Source organism: Sminthopsis crassicaudata, chromosome 6 (assembly GCF_048593235.1).
Source record: "Sminthopsis crassicaudata isolate SCR6 chromosome 6, ASM4859323v1, whole genome shotgun sequence".
Taxonomy (NCBI): Eukaryota; Metazoa; Chordata; class Mammalia; order Dasyuromorphia; family Dasyuridae; genus Sminthopsis; species Sminthopsis crassicaudata.
The window spans coordinates 235,626,322-235,644,196 of record NC_133622.1 but is presented as its reverse complement, the minus strand read 5'-3'; the positions used below and the strand labels follow the sequence as shown (position 1 = coordinate 235,644,196).

The 17,875-nt window shown below is 60.1% G+C and overlaps 1 protein-coding gene across 4 annotated transcripts; it reads left to right on the top strand.

Moving 5' to 3' along the window:
* Positions 1 to 992: 992 nt before the first annotated feature.
* Positions 993 to 17,357, top strand: ARHGAP1 (Rho GTPase activating protein 1). Of its 4 annotated transcripts, none has more exons than XM_074272309.1 (14): positions 1,011 to 1,164; positions 7,002 to 7,168; positions 7,291 to 7,386; positions 8,414 to 8,443; positions 11,917 to 12,004; positions 13,371 to 13,502; positions 13,831 to 13,917; positions 14,038 to 14,136; positions 14,227 to 14,334; positions 14,423 to 14,499; positions 14,713 to 14,790; positions 15,137 to 15,265; positions 15,386 to 15,489; positions 15,603 to 17,357. In XM_074272309.1, exons 2-14 carry the CDS (start codon positions 7,030 to 7,032, stop codon positions 15,783 to 15,785), a joined length of 1,350 nt encoding a protein of 449 aa, XP_074128410.1. In that variant the 5' UTR covers positions 1,011 to 1,164; positions 7,002 to 7,029; the 3' UTR covers positions 15,786 to 17,357. The 4 variants fall into 4 exon arrangements, with proteins under 4 accessions (XP_074128411.1, XP_074128410.1, XP_074128412.1 ...); XM_074272311.1 differs by having other exon boundaries at positions 1,025 to 1,164; positions 7,060 to 7,168; XM_074272310.1 differs by lacking the exon at positions 8,414 to 8,443 and having other exon boundaries at positions 993 to 1,164.
* The last annotated feature ends 518 nt before the right edge of the window (positions 17,358 to 17,875 follow it).

Sequence of the window (17,875 nt, the reverse complement as noted above, 5' to 3'; positions counted from 1 at the left end):
GTGGGGAAAGCTGAGCAAGGCCCCAGAGGCAGCAGCCGGGAGGGGCGCTCGGAGAGCCTCCGCCCCCCACCCTATGTTCACTTCCGCCGCCAACGCCGCCGCTCTTGGGCCATCGAAGCTCTGCAGACCCACTTCCGGGGCAACCGGAAGTGAGCGCTGCCACGCAGCTCCCCCCGGAAACACGCGGCCGCTCCGGGGTTCCGCCTGGGGGCCCTCTCGGCCTTGGACGTGACTTGCCCAGGGTGACCCCGCTGTTAAGTGTCTGAGGCTGGGTTGGGCAGGGGGCTCCCTGGGTTCGGCCCGCCCCCTTCGGGTAGAAGCTCCTCAGGAGCCCGGGAGCTTTGCACACCTATGGGCACTGACGCCCGCCTCTGGGAAGATGCAAGCGGTCCCCGCAAGGGTCCGGCTGGGGGAGGAGGGGGCAGGAAGCGAGGGAGGGAGTGCTCCCAGCGGGAGTTCCCTTCGTGATGATGGCGACACGATGCCAAGTGCTTCCTCTGGTTCCCTCATTTATTGTTCTGCTTCCGCTGGAAACTGAGGCAAGCGGGGAAGTGACTTGTCCAGGTCACACAGCTGAGGTAGCATTTGAACTCAGGTTCTTGAGTCCAGACCGGGAGCTCGGAACGCTGGCGCTAACAAATGCGTGCTTGTTGATCGACCAACGACCCTCTATTTCCTAATTTTTTTCTTTAAAAATATTAATATTTAATTTTTCCTCAATTAAATGCAAAAGACACTTTGCCACTCCATTTTCAGAATTTTTGACGCACTCACAGCCAGCTCCTCCCCCAACCAGGACTACTCGGGAAAGGAACCGGAAAGTAATGGGAAAGGGCGGGGACAGGAGAGGGCATGAAACGGAAGTGTTGGATCGGCATCCCCGGGGGCGGCCATGCTTGTTTCTGGCAACAGGCCGGAAGTGGTCGTGCGTTTGGGCGGAAGTGTCGGGGCGGTGGCGCCAGAGTGGGTGTGGGCCTGCGAGAGTGCGCCGGCGGAGGGGGGGGAATGGGAGGGAGGGAAGGGGCCGGCGGCCCTCGGTCCCTCCCTCCCTCCGTGCGTCCGCTTCGGAGCCGGATGTTGGCGGAGCTTTGACAGGAGGAGGCGGAGGCAAAGGCAGAAACAGAGACAGAAGCAGAGGCTGAGGCAGCGGCAGCAGCGGCGGCGGTGAGCGGGGCCAGGGCCTCGGGGGGAGGGGGAGAGAATCGGGACCCCGACCCCGACTCCGACCCCCACTCGAGCAGCAGGCTCGGGACCCCGGGGGCCGCTTCTTCCCCGGCGGGGACTGTTGTACTGATGGGGAAACTGAGGCTGGGGATTGCCTCCTCACTGCGCAGTGAGCGTGGACGCAGAGGCCTTCCCCCGCTCTGGGCCTCAGTTTCCACCCCTGTAAAAAGCAGAGTGGAGGGCTCGGGCGCCGGGAGTCACTGGGGGCCCGGGCCTCAGTTTCCATCTCTGTAACATCCCTCCCTCCATCTTCCTTGGGAGTCCGGCCATGTCCCCTTTCCTGGCCTCAGTTTCCCCATCAGTACAGTGGAGTGGGAGGGGGACATATGCTAGCTCCTCCCTGGCAGAGTGATTGAAAACCTCAGTCCACCAATGAGCAGATTCAGCCGCTCCTGGGCCGGCTTCCTCCTTTGTAAAACCCCTCCCTCCATCCTTGGGAGTCCGGCCACGTCCCCTTTCCGAGCCTCAGTTTCCCCTTCAATGCAGGAAAGGGGGAGGGGGGCATAGGAGAGTCCCTCCCCGACACAGTGATTGCCAGCCCCAGCCCGCCAATGAGCAGCTTCAGCGCTCTTGGGGCTCAGCGTCCTCCTCTGGGAAAGGAGTGGCCACGGGCCTGTGAGCCCACTGTGCGCCGGGGAGACCGCGGGGCCTGTGAGCCCACTGTGCGCCCAGGAGACCGCGGGCCTGTGAGCCCACTGTGCGCCGGGGAGACCGCGGGCCTGTGAGCCCACTGTGCGCCGGGGAGACCGCGGGCCTGTGGGCCCACTGTGCGCCCAGGAGACGGCCCGAGGGGGGAGGGCACCGGCCTTCGATGATGGAAGCACTAGTGTGAAGCGCATCCCTGCCCTCCAAGAGTTGGGCCCCCGGGGCTGGGACGCTCTCATTCCAGTCCCCTTTGCAGCGGGACTTACGGGCGCTCGGCCCCTTGCACGTAGTAGGCTCGGGGATGCTCCCCCGGCTTTGCACGCGTCGGGCGGTGCATCTGGAGAGCAGAGGAGGCAGCCTTTGATCCCGGGCTTAATAAGTGTTTGTTTAATGTCGTGTTTGGCGGAGCCACTTTCCCTGCGCCTTGGCTGTTAGTGATGGGAGCCGGGTCAGACCCCCAGCTCCCAGGGGCAGCCCCGGAGGGGGGGAGGAGTTCCGGCTCCCTTATCCTGCCCGGGAGAAAACCTGAGAAACCCGATGAAGCTGAAGCGGGCTCCAGTGGGCCTTGCCTGCAAACCCGGCGGTTCCCCGTGGGCTGGGTGGGGCTGAGCCTGGGGCAGGGCTCCGGGAGGGCTGCAGGACTGGGCCGGAGTTGAGACCTGTCAGTAGGGGCTAGACCGGTTCTCTGGGGCAGGGGGAACCTGCTGTACAGCCCAGGCTCTGGCAGGTTCCTTCTGGGCCTGTGGCTTCAGCCTTTCTCCTCCTCCTCCTCTCCTTTGGAAAACCGGCCCCGCGTCCCCCAGAGGGGCTTGCGGCCATTATCTCAGACGGGGCCAAAGAGACTTCCTGGGATGGGACTGTGGAGAGGAAGTTACCCAGGAGGCTCCAGTGTGGCTTTAACTCGGAGCAGCCCATGCGATTTGTAGCAGGAAAGAGAGACAGTGATTTCCACTATGGGCAGGGGCCCCCTGGTGAGCCGGGCCGGCGCCACCAGCTTGCTCACCCCGGCCAGGGGCCGGGGCATCCACCCCATTCAGGCCTGCAGCTGGGCCTGAGGACCCCGGGAGCCGAGCCGTCACGCCTTCCTTAGTGCCCCCACGGGTCCCAGGGAACTTTGGGGAGCACCACAGAGGTTCACTTTCTCTGACTTTGATTCCAAATTGTTGGATTGATGAGTTTTCTCCCAGAAAAGAAGACTCTGAATCTTTGCACAGGGGGGCAGGACAGCCCCCTGCAGAGTGGGCTCCCTGGGTCACCCTGTGCTGGGAGAGCTGGGGAGCACCTTCTGGGATCGGGGTGAGAGCTGGGGAGCACGTTCTGGGGTCAGGGTGAGAGCTGGGGAGCACGTTCTGGGATCAGGGTAAATTCAGTGGCTGTGGTTTCCGAGGAGCTGCTAGGGTTCTGTCAGTTAGGGCGGATGCCGTCAGGAAGTGAGAGCTGAGGAGTTGCAGAAAGAAGGTGAAATTTCAGACGCTGGCCGCCTTCCTTCCTTGCAGGCACTTGAGCCCCAAGCTGCTTTCTCCTTTAGGGCAGGAGAGATTTTCGAGAGCTGGCGCTGCTCCTTATTTCGTCCATGAGAAAAGCGAAGCTCAGAGAGAGGCCCATTGGGCCCCCGGCGGAGCGGGGCTGTGCAGGGCGGGCTCAGGTCCGTCAGCAGCTGCCCCCCAGGTGCCTCTGGGACACGAGGGTGTGAGCCGTGGCATTGCTCTGGCGAAGGGCCTGCGTGGCCCGGCGTGGGCAGGAGCAAAGCGGCTCCTTCCACTCACTAGTGGTAGGCAGCAAGTCCCTGCCTGCGGCCCTAGAATCAGAGTAATCTAGAAATCCAGGGCCTGCCCCCTTGGAGGCCTCGGAGTGAGGGACCTCAGGCCCCTCAGAGCAGGGACCCCTGGGCCAGTTTCCTCCTCTCTAGAATGAGGACTGGCCTCGAAGGTCCCTTCTAGCTGCCCGTCTCTGCTCCGTGTTAGGGGACGGTGTGTTCTGGACGGCGGGACCTCCGAAGTCCCTGGCAACTTGGAGATCCCTTCATTGGGTATGAAGTCAGGCGGGCTGGGGCCGTGCGGTTTCCCGGCCTCCTGACTTTTTTTGATGCTGTAGCAGTGTCTGTGGAAAGTAGGGAGTCACATTGTGGGGTGAAGTCTGCTTCTAGTGACCAGACTTCCTGGATTTCCAGGAGCCTCCCAGTTACAGACACGTGAGACTCGTGCCCATAAATCCCAGGAGCACCCGAGAATGTGACAGGCCACTCTGACATGATGAGGACACTGAGGCTCCCTGGCGGTTCAGTGACCGGTCCAAGCTCACACAGGTCTCAAATGGCAGAGCTCGGACTCAGGCGTCCAAAGTCGGCTTTCCCCAGAGGCTTCACATTGTCCTTCCCCTCTTGAAGGAGCTGTCCATCTGGCCCGCAAGGGGCAGAAGTTCTGGGGCTGCCCATTCATGTTTGAGTCACTAGAATTGGGGGGAATTTTTTCATTGATAAGGAAACAGGGAGTGACTTGCGGGTTATATCACTGAGTAGAACCGAGCCAAGCGCCAAGGCCGGGACTTGGGAAACCAAAAGCTCTCTCTGGACCCCGGCCCTGCCTCAGCCTTCTCCCCTCCCCCCCTGCCCCCAGGCAGGCTCGAATCCTGGTCCTGTGATCTCAGGGCCGATGTTCTGGGTGTTATCCTGCAGCCTTTCCCTGTAACATTTTAGCAAATAGTAACTGAATGAAACAAGTCAGGGAGCTTAGTAAAAAATTTATACAAACCACACAAGAAGAAAACATCGCAGCTGCCCAGGAAGATGCCCTGGGAGTGACGGGGGTGCAGCGGCCCATCAGGAAGGGCGACAGCTGCCAGCTCTCTGATCTGAGCCTTCCTGCTACTGGGAAAGGAAAGCAAGCCCTTTAGCTTTTATTTAGGACCTGATTTAGGATCTGTAACTTGTAGTCTCCCGTAAAATAAAAAAGCTGTTCCTATTCACGTAGTGATTTTGGGTTTGTGAGGCACTTTCTCCATAGCCACTCCGGGAGGTCAGTGGTTGTGAGACGGCTATGCCTGGGTAGGGAATGGAGCCGAAGGGAGAATGGGTTACTAAGAAGAAAATGTTTTCCTTGTGAGGAACACTGCTCCTGGGGAAGGAAACAGTTCTCCAGCTAGTGGGAAAGGTCAGGGGTAGCAGCAGTGGTCTTTGGGGACAAGCAGGAAGGAGTGTCTTTGCCTTGAGGGCTCCCCAGATTGGGCTCCAAGCTCCCCAGGAAACCGATCTGGAGCTCAGAACAGCTTTTAAACAGTGAGTCAGTGGGTTGCCTTGGTTACAGGGTGGTGGTTGCTAGGTGCAGGGAGGCAATTTGCCATCCCCCGTCCTTGGCCGAGCCGCCAGTGCGTAGCTGTCACATTACCTCATGGCCCAGAGGAGGGCCGGGTTGGGGCCTGAGCTTGCAGGTTCTGGGCCCCCCCGCTTCCCACCGGCTCATCACGGCCTTGTTGATGAGTTCCTTATCTTTCCTCCCAATCCTCTGACCATATATGTCTTGTTTGGGCTCCTGGAATGTGTCTGGCCTCTGAGCAGACGCGCTCCTGGGACCTCTAGCGGGGAGCAGATTGATCTGGGATTCTGTGGGATGTGGAGGGGCCCAGAACCCACCTCCTAACCACACACGGCCACACCCCGTTTTCTGTGACGGGAATCCAAGCCCTTGGGAGTCCCCAGGAATCCCAGTTCTGGGCCCAGCTCTTCCCTAGATCTCCAGTCCCGGGAATATTTTTCCAGCTTCCTCTCCCAAATCCTGCAGCTGCCTCCCACCTCCCCTCCAGCCTGCTCATCTCACGTGTCTGCTCCTGGAGGGCCAGTGCCGGCTTGGGCGGCCCCATTCCCCAGTACGGTTTCAATCACTGGATCCTATGTGGGCCCTGCACCTTTTCTTCTGAACTGGAGGGGCTCCAACCTGATCCCCTTATCTCTCCTCTTCCTAAGGAGGATACCGCCATCCCTGCAGGGCTCCCCGCCCCGGATTTGAGGCATCCACCGGAGTCTTGACTCTCGGTTCCTTCCCCTGCCATTTCTAAGCAGGAGCCAAGTCTTTTGTGAAAGTAGAGCCCACGTCGTCCCCGTCTTTTCGGCTGTGTGGCCGGCACCTGTTTGTGTGGCCGGGTCCTTCTTGCCTCCCACTTGAGCCGCTGCTCTGGCAGCCTGATTGGGCCAGACCGATACCTCTAGAGCACTGCTCCGAGCTGTGTCAGTGGGAAGCACTTTGTGGTATCTTGCTGGCCGTTGGGATGCCGTGGCCCCCAGGACCAACCCTCCTGCGTGGCTCTGAAAGCCCACTGCCCACTTCTCCAACCTCTTCCTCCTGGCTCTCCCAATCCTGAGGGCCTGCCTCTGGGGAAGACCACCCCTCCTCTGCTCCACCCCATGCCTCTTCCAGGAAGGCTTCCCGGTGTGCCCAGTCATTAGTCCCTCCCATCTGATTGGCTCCTGATTTCCTGGCATGCCGTTTATGTCTTTGCCCCTGGAAGGATAAAGGAGAAGGGGCGCCCTGTTCTTTCCCTCTCTTATTGTCAGTGCTGAGCACAAGGCCCAAGACACAGCAGGTGCTTATGGGCCGCTTGTTTCTTGGGCGAATGACTGAGCCAGAGGCCAGGAGGGGCCTGAAATCTCTGGGAGGGGTGTGGGGGTAAGAGCGGGGCCTGACACGAGAGGGCCTCTGCCCCTGGCCCGGCGGGCCTCTGCTGTGGAAGCGTTCCCTTCTGCCTACTGCGTGGAGGGCCCGGGCCCGAGGTACGCTGTCTGCGAGCCGGCCGCACGGGCCTTTGGCTCTCGGAGCCCTCATGGAAAGGGAGCCTCCCATTACAGTCAGCTCTTTCGTAGCTGGAGACCACGACCATGAGGCTATGGCCCGGGCAGCTGGGAGGTGGGCAGTGCAGAGCCTGGCACAGCCCTTCCCCCACCCAGCTGGGGGATTCGGAGGGAGGCGCTGAGCTGAGCTGTCCTGCGTGCCAGCTGCCGGCTCTGGCACGATCCCCAATCTGGGGGAGGCAAGGAGAGCCTGGGACTCGGGACAACTTGTAGCGTGGATCGGGGAGCCGGGCAAGTCAGCGGGGCCGAGTGTCCCCTGACCAGAGCCCGGACGCTTTGCTGCCTTTTCCAGGCTCTGCAGGGCGAGATCAAGCGTCAGCATGGCCATGGATCCTCTCTCTGATCTGCAGGATGACTTGACCTTTGATAACACCAGCCAGGCCCTGAACCAGCTGAAACTGGCTTCCCTTGATGATAAAAACTGGCCCTCTGATGAGATGCCGGACTTTCCTAAATCCGGTAAGTCCTCACTGACCCAGGGCCACGGGAGGGGATCTCAGCACCCTGGGGCCTTGCTGGGGAGGAAGGGCCCTGGCCAGCCACCGGACCCTAACCGTGGCGTGCATCTGTTTGCTTCTCAGACGACTCCAAGAGCAGCAGCCCGGACCCCGTCACGCACCTGAAGTGGGATGACCCTTATTATGACATAGCCCGACACCAGATTGTGGAAGTGGCAGGTGAGCCTCCCCTCCCCCCGGCACGGACGGCCCCTCAGCGGGGTCCAGGAGAAGGCGGTCTGGAGGAGGTGACGGGAGTCTCCTCTGTGGCTGGCTCAGAGGGTGCACGAGACCTGGCCCCTCTTCAGCCCTCGCTCACAGGACCTCAGATCCTGGAGCTCACTTGGGGCAAGCCCTTTGTTTTATAGAAGAGGAAGAGGAAGTGGGGAGTGGGGGGCAGTGATCGACTAGGGCCGAGGCTGAATTGGGAGCAGGCCTCCTGCTCCGCGAGGGTCCCTCCCACTATGCCCTATACCCAAGTCGGCACCACCTTCCCAACAGCCTCGCGAGGGCCAGGTTCTGGGGGCTCCCCAGGTCTAGACCAGGTCTGTGGTATTGGGTAAGAGAGTGCTTGGGCCTGCCCGCTTGCCCCTGCTGTGGGGAGAGCCTTTCCACATTTTCCTTAACAGATCCTTATCAGGCTCTCTGTGAAATGCTGGGGGAGTTACAGAGAGGCCCTTTGCCCTGGTGAGGTCATTGCTCAAACGAGAAAGAGAGCCCAGAGGCACCTGCCACTAAGGGGAGAGCTTGGGCAGCTGCTCGGGAGGGGTTCCCAGGAGGGCACGGTGGATTTGTCTGCAGGCAGGAGCTGCTTTTTGGGCAGGAGAGGCTGGGGAGGGCTGGTGCTAAATGAGCCCCTGGGAGAGGCCTTGCTGAGCCCCTAAGAGGGAGGTGTCCCCCCTCCCCCAACACCCCCTCAGTTAGGGTTCTGTGATTCTGTCTGTCTTGGTCTGGCTGGGCTGCATTGGCTCAGGTATTTCTTAGACCTGGCTCGCCTAGTCCTGATAGGAAGCCCCCGTGTGCCTCCTGAGTCTGGGTGGCCTCCATCAGAGGCTCTGTGCCAGAGACCTGTGAGTGCCACAGTGGCGAGCTGCCAGGCATGGGGGGGGGACGAAAAGCTCTCGTACCCAGGGAATCCCCTCTGTTCCTTGCCCCCTCGCTGGGGAGTCATGGAGGAATCGAGCTGCAATGTTTTCTGTTTCTCCAGGGTGTGGTGAGCCTGCAGGGGGCCAGCCAGGTAGGTGGGGCCCCTGGGCTCTGCACGCTGGCCCGTGGGGCCCCAGCCGCTGCTGGTGTTGATCAGGAGTGGCTCTGTGGTGGGGGCGGCGTGGGGCTGGCGGGATTGCAGCCCCTCTCCTGCTGTCTGACAGTGGTGTTGGGATGAGTGAATTGATCCAAGCAGGAAGGGACTTGGACCAGAAAGCAAAGGGAAACGGGTCTCAGAGAAGAGAGGTCTCTGTCCCTTCTGTCCTCAACCCCCCAGGACCTTCAGGGTGTCTGCGCCAGGAAATCCAGAAACCGAGACAGAGCAGGGCAGGAAAATGGGGGGGGTCCTTCTGGGGAAGGTAGATGTCCCTGGTGTCATGAGGGATCATGAGGGCTGGAACAAGTCGGGGCCCTTGGCCCGGAGCACTGATAATCTGTCCCTGCATGGGCGGTGAGGGCTGGGAAGCCAGCCTCCCTGCAGTGGAGGCAATACAAGGCTTCCTCCTTGTCATCTGGGCAGGGGTCAGCTTGTAGCAGGAGCTGTTTTGTTGCTGATTAGCCCTGTGGACCCTCCCAGGGGAAGTTGCTGATTGGTATCTGGGGAATGCATCAGAGGCCTTGCTGTACAGTTTCAGTAAGCAGTGGCCTTCCCCTGGGGAGTCCTTTCACCTGCTCCTCACCCCATAAATTCAGGGGTGCTCCTGAGGGCTGGCTGTCCGCTGGAGATCTTCTGGATTTGTTCTGGCACTGGCTGATCTGCCAGAGTGGCCCTGGAAGGGCCTGTGTGGGGTGGGAAGGCATCCGGGGCTTCCCCCCATCTCCTTCAGTGAAAGATGCAGCAGCTCCCTCTTTGCCAGCCCATTCCGTGGTCCCTTTGCATCCACACTGCACATTGGCCCCCTGCCCTGGCTTGGACAGGGACACTTTAGGGCTTTTGTGCTCTGTTCTGTCCATCTTGGGTAGAGACACAGGGTAGCTGCGCCAGGGGCACTTGCTGTTGGATTGGAGCTCTTTTTTCCCCTCAAAAGTATATCTGTGCTCCAGGCCCTTCCTTCTGTGACCTTGTGGTATGAAGGGAGGTAAAGACGGACTGGCCTCGAGCTAAGTGTTTCCTTGCTTATTCCTGTGAAGACAGGATGATCAGTCTGGAGCCACTGTGTCTCCAGTTCTGCTTTATCTTTCTGCACTGCCCTGCAGGGCAGCCTGGTTTGGCCATCCCAAGGGACCGCTCTCACCCGGTTGTGGCACAGAGGTGAGGAGCAAAAGTGAAGGGCAGCCTGGGAAAAAGTCCTCCGGGGGAGAGCCCAACCCAGTGGGTAGGAGGGAGCCCTGGACATGGGCTTCTGATTCAGGGAGATGCTGAAAGGGACAGTGGAAGACCCCACATGAAGGCCTGTGACTTTGGAAGAACCAGTTGGGGTACAGTCTGAAGCACGGGGGTCCCCATTTGTTAGCAGAGGGACCCCCCCTTCACCAGGGCAGGTCAGTAAGTGTTGGGCCGTTTAAGAGGCTTAGAGATTGTCTGGAGATGTGAATGTCAGTTAAGGTCCTTCCGTAAGAGCAGAGGCTGGAACGGGAAAGAAGGAAACGTGAATCTTTCTACCTTGGAAGCATTCCCCAATGCACGGATGACTTGGGAAAGGAGGCCCTGCTTGTGTCCTTGTCAGTGGAAGTCTGCAGCACTCCCTCTCGGGGTTTAAAAGAAAGCTTTGCATAGCAAAGGACTGAGAGATGGCCTTCGGAAAACTGATGACCCCTTGCACAAGTGACCCTCTCTGTGATCGAGCTCTAACAAGTTCAACGTGAAATGAAGGATGCTGGATCACTCCGTCCTACAATATAGGGAAAAAAAATCTTATCCTTCCCCGTGGTTTGATTCAGTCTTTGTCCTAGGTTTGTCCATCGTTGCAAAAATAACCTCCACTTCATTGAATGTGAGACCAAAAGTGCATTTTGGTGTTTCATTTTTCAAGATAAATCACAATCAGACATTTTGGCCATTTTCCCAGTACCAATAATGCTCAGATAAGGTCGGTTTCCTATACTGTGTTCCTGGAGGTAACACTGGTGTCTTTTGTCCTTGCTTGGGAGGTTTGCCTGTAGCAACTGTTTGCATCTGAGTGAAAATCTCTCCCTTTGAAGGCCTCTGTTAAAATTGCCTCTGGTTCCTGGGTGTCCCAATTTTGCTCTAAGCCCTTGATTCCCTTTTCTCCCAGCAGCCCCGGAAGGATGGGAGATGGGCTGCTTTGGGATGGCCATGAGGCTTCCTGGACTCCTCAGAAGAGCTTGTCCTGCAGGAGTGGGGGCAGAGTAGGAGAAGGAGGTAGACACCGAAGCTGTCGGCCATGTTGCTACCTCTTATCTCTCTAGGGAGGAGCATCCCATGATATCATGTGGATGTATCCTGAGGGGCTCCACAGTGGGTCCTTCCTTTGGGACAATTCTAGCTGTGACTCTTGAGCAAACACAACTTTTACATCAAAATAAACACTGTCCTTCAGAGCAGTCCCCCTTGGATGCCGTCCGCTTTCTTTACGTGGAGGCCGCCTTTCTTGTAACAGACACTGATTTGGGCCTTTGCTGTATGCTGAGCGCATCTTCCATTGGAGTTGAATTTCTTTCACTTTTTTTCTTCCCCCCAAACCCCTCTGACTCAGATGTGGGCCATGAACTGGAGCAGTGTCCAGCAGCAACTTCCCTGGAATTAGAAGAGCCGGCTTCCATTGCTTATCAGCTCTTGGCCTTAAGTGGATTGCATAATCACCCCTTAGGCCTTGTTTCCTCATCTGTAAGATGAAGTCCATGGCTTGCATGGCTACTGGGGTCTTTTAGATGGATGTTCCATGCTTGTACCCAAGACACATGTTTATTTCCTTGTAAAGCTTATAAACCGGTTCTCGGGCGTGCCCAGAGAAGAGTCCAGACATGTTTTTGGGCAGCGATAACATTTTAGGAATTTCTATAGCCTCCCTCATGGGCAGGAGCCGGGACCTTGGGCCTGTTAGGCAGCCTGGGCTGGGGAGAATGGGTCTCACCTAACCGGGAGGTGTGGTGGCCACTCATGGCTCTGACCCCAACTTGTCAGCCCAGTAGCTTGGCCCTGCTTTGTTTCTGCCCTAGTTTGGTTTCCCCCTTCCTTGAATGGCCCACCACCTGTGGGGCTGCAGCCTTTGTCTTCCTGTGGGCCCTTCTCAGCAGGGCAGACCTGGACACGTAGTTCTCTTTTCTGAGACTCAGTTTCCCCTTTTGTAACTGGGGTGATTTAAAGGGTTTTTAGGGAAGATGCTTTGTAATCGAGGTGTCCTGTAAACGTGTGCTGTGATTATTGAATGTCGGTGAATTTGTTTTGTAAAATCCCAGGACTTTGTGGCTGTGCTTTGTGGACCCCGGTGGCCGCCTTCTTCACACCTCATTTTCAGGGTCCAGGGAGACTGATCGATGGGCCTGGGCGGGGGCCACAGGATGGCTTTGTCGTCCTGACACTCTCTCTCTCTCCACTCCTAGGAGATGACAAATACGGGCGGAAGATCATCGTGTTCAGTGCCTGTAGGATGCCTCCAAGCCACCAGCTGGACCACGTCAAGCTCCTGGAGTGAGTTGGGCAGGGAAGGGGGAGTTTCCCCAGGAGCCAATCAGAAGGACCCTCCTATGGGTCCTGGAGGGAAGAGGGGAAAAGACAAAGGCCAGAGGCAGGAGACCTTGTGCTAAGGGCTCCACAAATGTCTCTTTGTATCCTCACCACAACCTGGGGAGGCGGGTTATCAGCCTTCTACAGCGGAAGAAACCGAGGCAAATTGAGGGGAAGCGGTTTGCCTGGAGTCAGACTAGTAAGAGTCTGAGGTTGGATTTGAACTCCTGGCTCTACCTGGCTTCAGTGGGTGACTCCCTGACTCTGAGGGAGTGCTCTAACTCCAAGCCTCCTGGGCTCTCTCTGGAAGTCCGGGGTCAGCTGGAGCTGGAGCTCGTCGGCCTAGGCCCCAGACTACGTGACCTCCCCTGGGTCCTGGGGAGATTCAGGACTGCTTCTTTCCTGCCTGGCCGAGCCCGGCCCTGCTGCCCTCCTTTCTGCAGAGTGGCCGGGCTCTCTGGGTTCTTACTGCCCTCGGGCCTCCTCTCTGCCCAGGACTGCGGTAGCTGAAGGCCGCCAGGATGGCCGGAGCGGGCATTTAAGAGCGGGTGTGCCTTCTGCTGGCCTGCTGCCCATGGCGGTGCTTGTGTTCCTATAGGCCCCAGTGGCCCGCCCTCCCCCGGGTTCTGGGGGAGCTGGCTGCCACGAGGGGAGGGATGGGAAGAGATCAAAGGTCAGTGGGGCCGCTAGGGCTGCAGCTTCTGGGCCTGGCCCAGCCCCCCTTCCTGGGGCGGCCTCCTCAGGGATTCAGCTCCTGGCTCACAGACACAGAGGCGCCCAGGCCACAAACAGGGCCTCCAGCTTCCTTTTATGTTTCCTTGTCAGCCTTTCCCCTGGAGCCCCAGCCCCGCCCTATTAATGGGCCTTTCCAGGCCCGAGACCCAGCCGGCAGTCCCAGCTGATGCTGGGGCCCAGGATGGAGCGGGTGGGCAGGCAACCCGGGAATCACAATGGCGGCAAGGAGGTGCCTCTGTGGGCCGGCTCCGTGCCAGGCCTGCTTATCCCCGGGTCCTGACAGCTCCTGGAGGTTGTTCTGGTCCTCCTTTCCTAGGGGAGGAAACTGAGGTAGGCACAGGAAGGGACTTCCAGGGTCCTAGGCTGAATCTGAACTTGAGTCTGGCCCATAGGCCCTTGCACTGCAGCGCCCTCTGGGAGCCACTGGGTGCAGTGCAGCATCCTGGCCTTGAAATCGGGAGCTGGGTTCAAATTCTTGTGGAGCCGCTGAGCCCCGCGGCCTAGGACTGTCTGGTCCTCTCTGCAGGCCCCAGGCCCCTTCCTTGTGAGCCCTGCAGGGCTGGGGCCTGAGCCACAGGGGGCGCTGTCTCGGCAGGTACCTCAAGCACACCCTGGACCAGTACGTGGAGAGCGACTACACCCTGCTGTACCTGCACCATGGCCTGACCAGTGAGAACAAGCCCTCCCTCAGCTGGCTCCGGGACGCCTACCGCGAGTTTGACCGCAAGTGAGTCAAGGGCTCTGAGCTGGCTCTGGGTCCCCTGGGCCACTCTGCCCCAGACCCTCCGGACCCCTAAAGGCAGCTCTGCTCTGATCCCCTGGGCCTGCTCTGCCCACACCTGTCCCTCCTGGCCTCCCCCCCAGGCTCTGCTTCCCAGGGCAGAGCCCCCTGGCCGTCCCTTGCTCTTCCAAGCCAGCTCTTCCAGCAGCGTCAGTGGGTTTCTTGGGGTATCGCCCTTTCCAGCCTGCTTTGCTGAGGCAAGCCCCGGGGCGGGTGGGCAGGGGCTGCCCCAGGACCTTCTGAATTGCTCCTCTGCCCTGCCCTCCTTTCTCAGGTATAAGAAGAACATTAAAGCCTTGTACATCGTGCACCCCACCATGTTCATCAAGACGCTTCTGATCCTCTTTAAGCCGCTCATTAGGTGAGGGGGGGGGGAGTCCCTAGGCCTGGGGGGAAGCTGCTTGGGCAGAGCTCAGGCCTGGCATTGGGCCTTCCTGCCCCCCTCCCCCCACAGTCACCTAGTCTTCTTCTGCCTTGGCAGCTTTAAGTTTGGGAGGAAGATTTTCTATGTGAACTATCTGAGCGAGCTGAGCGAGCACGTGAAGCTGGAGCAGCTGGGCATCCCTCGCCAAGTGCTCAAGTGAGATGTCTGGGTGGGCGGCGGGGGAGGGGGCGGAGGGCATGGCCTGCCCCGGCCCGTTCTGGCCCTGACCTTCATCCCCTTTCCTAGGTATGATGACTATCTCAAATCCACCCAGAAATCCCCCGCCACAGCCCCCAAGCCCATGCCGCCTCGGCCCCCGCTCCCCAACCAGCAGTTTGGGGTCTCCTTGCAGCAGTGAGTATCCGGGTGGGGCCCTGGGAGCCGGAGGGCAGCGGTGGGAGGGGTGCCCTGGCTCAGCTCACTCCTGGCCCCTCTCCCACAGCCTCCAGGAGAAGAGCAATGAGCCCGAGCACTTGCCTCTAGTCCTCAGAGAGACCATCGCCTACCTGCAAGCCCACGGTGAGTGGGGGCCTTTCCCCGGGGGCCTGTGTCCTTGGGGGCAGCTCTCTTTAGCCGGAGCCTCTCTCTCCGGGACGTTCTCTACCTGGTGAGGAAAGCCCTTTGTAAGCCTGGGGTGCGGGCGGGAGCCCCTCTGGGGCCTGGGCACCCCGCCTGTACTGGGGGCCGGCCCGAGCCCTTCTTCTCACCTCACTCCCCCTTCTCGCCATCCAGCTCTCACCACAGAAGGGATTTTCCGGAGATCGGCCAACACCCAGGTGGTGCGGGAGGTGCAGCAGAAGTACAACATGGGTGAGTGGGCCCCCTGCTGGGGGAGGGGCGGGCAGGTGGCCGGGGGGCAGCAGGAGTCTGACTGGGTGGCAGCGTGTGGGGATGTGTCACAGAGTTCCCCCTGCTGAGCCGGTGTTGGGACCGGGGGGCGGGCCGTAGGTGCTCCACGGTGTGACTGTCACCAGCCACGGGCTCCACGGGCCAGCCTCCTATGAGGGACCACCCGTGGTGTCCTGAGAGCAGCCTCGCACTCAGGACAGCAGGACCTGTGTCATCAGCACTGGAAGGGGAGGGGGGGGGTGCAGGCTTGGGGCACTTGAGGTCAGGGGTCAGGGGCTGAGCTCACAGCTTCTCCCCATCACCCCAGGGCTGCCGGTGAGCTTTGAGCAGTACGACGACGTGCACCTTCCTGCTGTCATCCTGAAGACCTTCCTCAGGGAGCTGCCTGAGCCTTTGCTGACGTTTGACCTCTACCCCCACGTGGTGAACTTCCTCAGTGAGTGGCCCGCCCCCCTTGGTCTTCCCTCCCTGTTAGGCCTCCCCCCCATTCAGCCTCCCCCTTCCCCTCGGAGGCCAGCTGTGCCTTGAGCTCTCTGGGTCTGGTTCCAATTTGCAGATATCGACGAGGGCCAGAGAGTGGCGGTGACCCTCCAAGTGCTGCGGACGCTGCCCGAGGAGAACATGCAGGTGCTGCGCTTCCTGACGGCCTTCCTGGTCCAGGTCAGCCCGGGGTCTGGGTCGCGGATGCTGCTTACCCCCAAGGGGCAGGGCTGGGGGGGGGAGGCTGGGAGGCCTGGCGTGTAGCCCCAGCCTTCCTTCTGCTGCTTCCCCAGATCTCCTCCCATAGCGACCAAAACAAGATGACCAACACTAACCTGGCCGTGGTCTTCGGGCCCAACTTGCTGTGGGCCAAGGACGCCGCCATTACTCTGAAAGCCATCAATCCCATCAACACCTTCACCAAGTTCCTGTTGGACCACCAAGCCGAGCTGTTCCCTGCCTCTGAGGGGCCCTGAGCGGCCCTCCCACCCCTCCCCTCTGGCAGCCGCCGGCCACCCCCTTGGCCCCCCGGGTTCCCCATGTGGGAATTGTCCCTGAGGAGACACCTGCTTGGAGATGGGCGCAGAATCCAGCCGGGGAGATCCTTGTCTTGTGTGCCCATAGCCTCGCCCGGCCTCCCGCCCCGGGGGCTCTGTCTCAAACATTCCTTCTCTCAGCAGCCTTAGACTCTCCACTGCCTCCGGTGCCCCGGACGCCCGAGGCCTTCCAGAGGGGAAAAGGGGCCTCCCTGACCAGCCTGCTCCCCCTCAGCCCTTCCCAGTACCCCAAGATGGCTGCCCTCGGGGCTGGGGCTCTGGGGCTGCTGGTTTCCTCCATGGCTTGTGCTTTGTGTGACAAGGACAGGGTCTCTCTTCCCAGGAAACATTCCGGCCCTGGGCCAAGGCCAAGGCCCACTTCAGGTGGCGTGGCCCCGAAGCCCAGAGGCCATGAAGCCGGCCTGGCCTCCTTCCCACCTCCCAGATTCCTCTTGACCCCCCGGGGGGGTCAGAGGACCTGGGATGTGGTGGAGGAGGGGGGCCCTTCCTGGTCCTGGGCAAGCAAAAGCCACGCCTGAGTCCCCTCCCCCCAAGCTCTCGGGGACGAGTCTGTCCACATTCCGCAGGTGCCTCCATTCCTTCCCAGCCTTAGCCGAGATTCCTTGTGCCCTCTGTGGTGGCAAAGCCAGGGGCGGGGCCCCTGGGTTCTGGGACTTTTATTTTTGCCAAGTTAGCCCTGGGGGCAGGGTGCCAGGGCCAGGGCACACCCTTTGGGGCTCTGGGTTCCAGGGCCTTATGGAAGGTTCTGTTTGAAGGCACGTCTTTTAGCAGCTGCTGGAGGGCAGAGGTTGGCCCTGGGCCCCGCAGGACATGGGGCTCCTCACCTTCTGTCAGGAGGAGGCCATGACTGCAGCCCACAGACCCTGGCACCCCGGCCCCTCCTCGAGAACCTTCCATCATGCCATTTACACAATGAACCTTACACTCTGCCCGCTCACGGGTCCGGAGCTAACTGCCCTTTTTCCCCCCTCCCCCTGGGGGGCTCCTGGTTATTGCAGCCCTCACCTTGTCCCTGGGTAGGAAGTGTCTGCCCAGAGCTCAGCGTCATTGTGGCCTTTGCTGACTTCTGGCCAGCCCTTCCTGCCCTCCCTCTGGGGGGCCTGAGGCTGTACCCTGACCTTACCATGGTGACGGGTCCAATGTGACGCCCTGGAAGCTGTCCCCTTGCCCCTAACTGCCATTCTGCTTTCTGTGCTAATTTGTGTATCGCGTAGCGCCTCTGGCCCCTTAACTCCCTTCCTCTCCGGGGCTGGTGTCTTGGATCTCTCTGGTCTCACAAGAGTGGTAGAGGCCGGGGCCCTGGATCCGGAGCTCTGGATCCTGAGGGCCCCGGGGGATCCCGCCGGCCTCCTAATCTTTCTCAGATCCACCGGTCTCCTGGGGGGGCGTGCCTGTGAAATGATTTCACCTTCACACTTCCTGACTTACTCAGCACCAATCGTGTATTTCACCATTTGCACTTTTTATATTTCAATAAAGATGGAGATTGAAGATGGGCCCAGCTGACTGGGGTGCAGGGAAGGGGAGAGGGAGGGAGGGCTGGCTGAGAGCCGCCACCTGACCCTGCCTCCCCTTGGGGCGGCCCCCGTGTGGACGGGATCCCCTCCACACACACACACCAGGGGTCACTGGATGGTCCCAACTAGTCCTACCTCGCTTTAGCTGAGCCTGCTGGGGTGGGAGCCAAGGCGGGGACCTGGAAGCCTCGCCCATTTGAACGGCGCTGTGTGCACCTGGGTAGTCCACAGGGAGCCAGATTTTCCTTTCTCCCTTTGGGGACCCGGGCCACGGGCTCCGGCTTGGGACCATCGCCGGCTGAGCTGTGCAGCCGGCATTTTGTACCCTTCCATCTTGACCAGGCTGGGTTCTGGCCCTTGTTTGGATATGAACTGGAACCAAGCAGTCATGGTGTCCTTCATAGCCCAGTTACTTTTCCTCATCTGGTCTGGGCACCGCACCGGAAAATGCCCCTCCTGCTCGACTGGACTTTGGCAGCCAGGGAAGCTGAG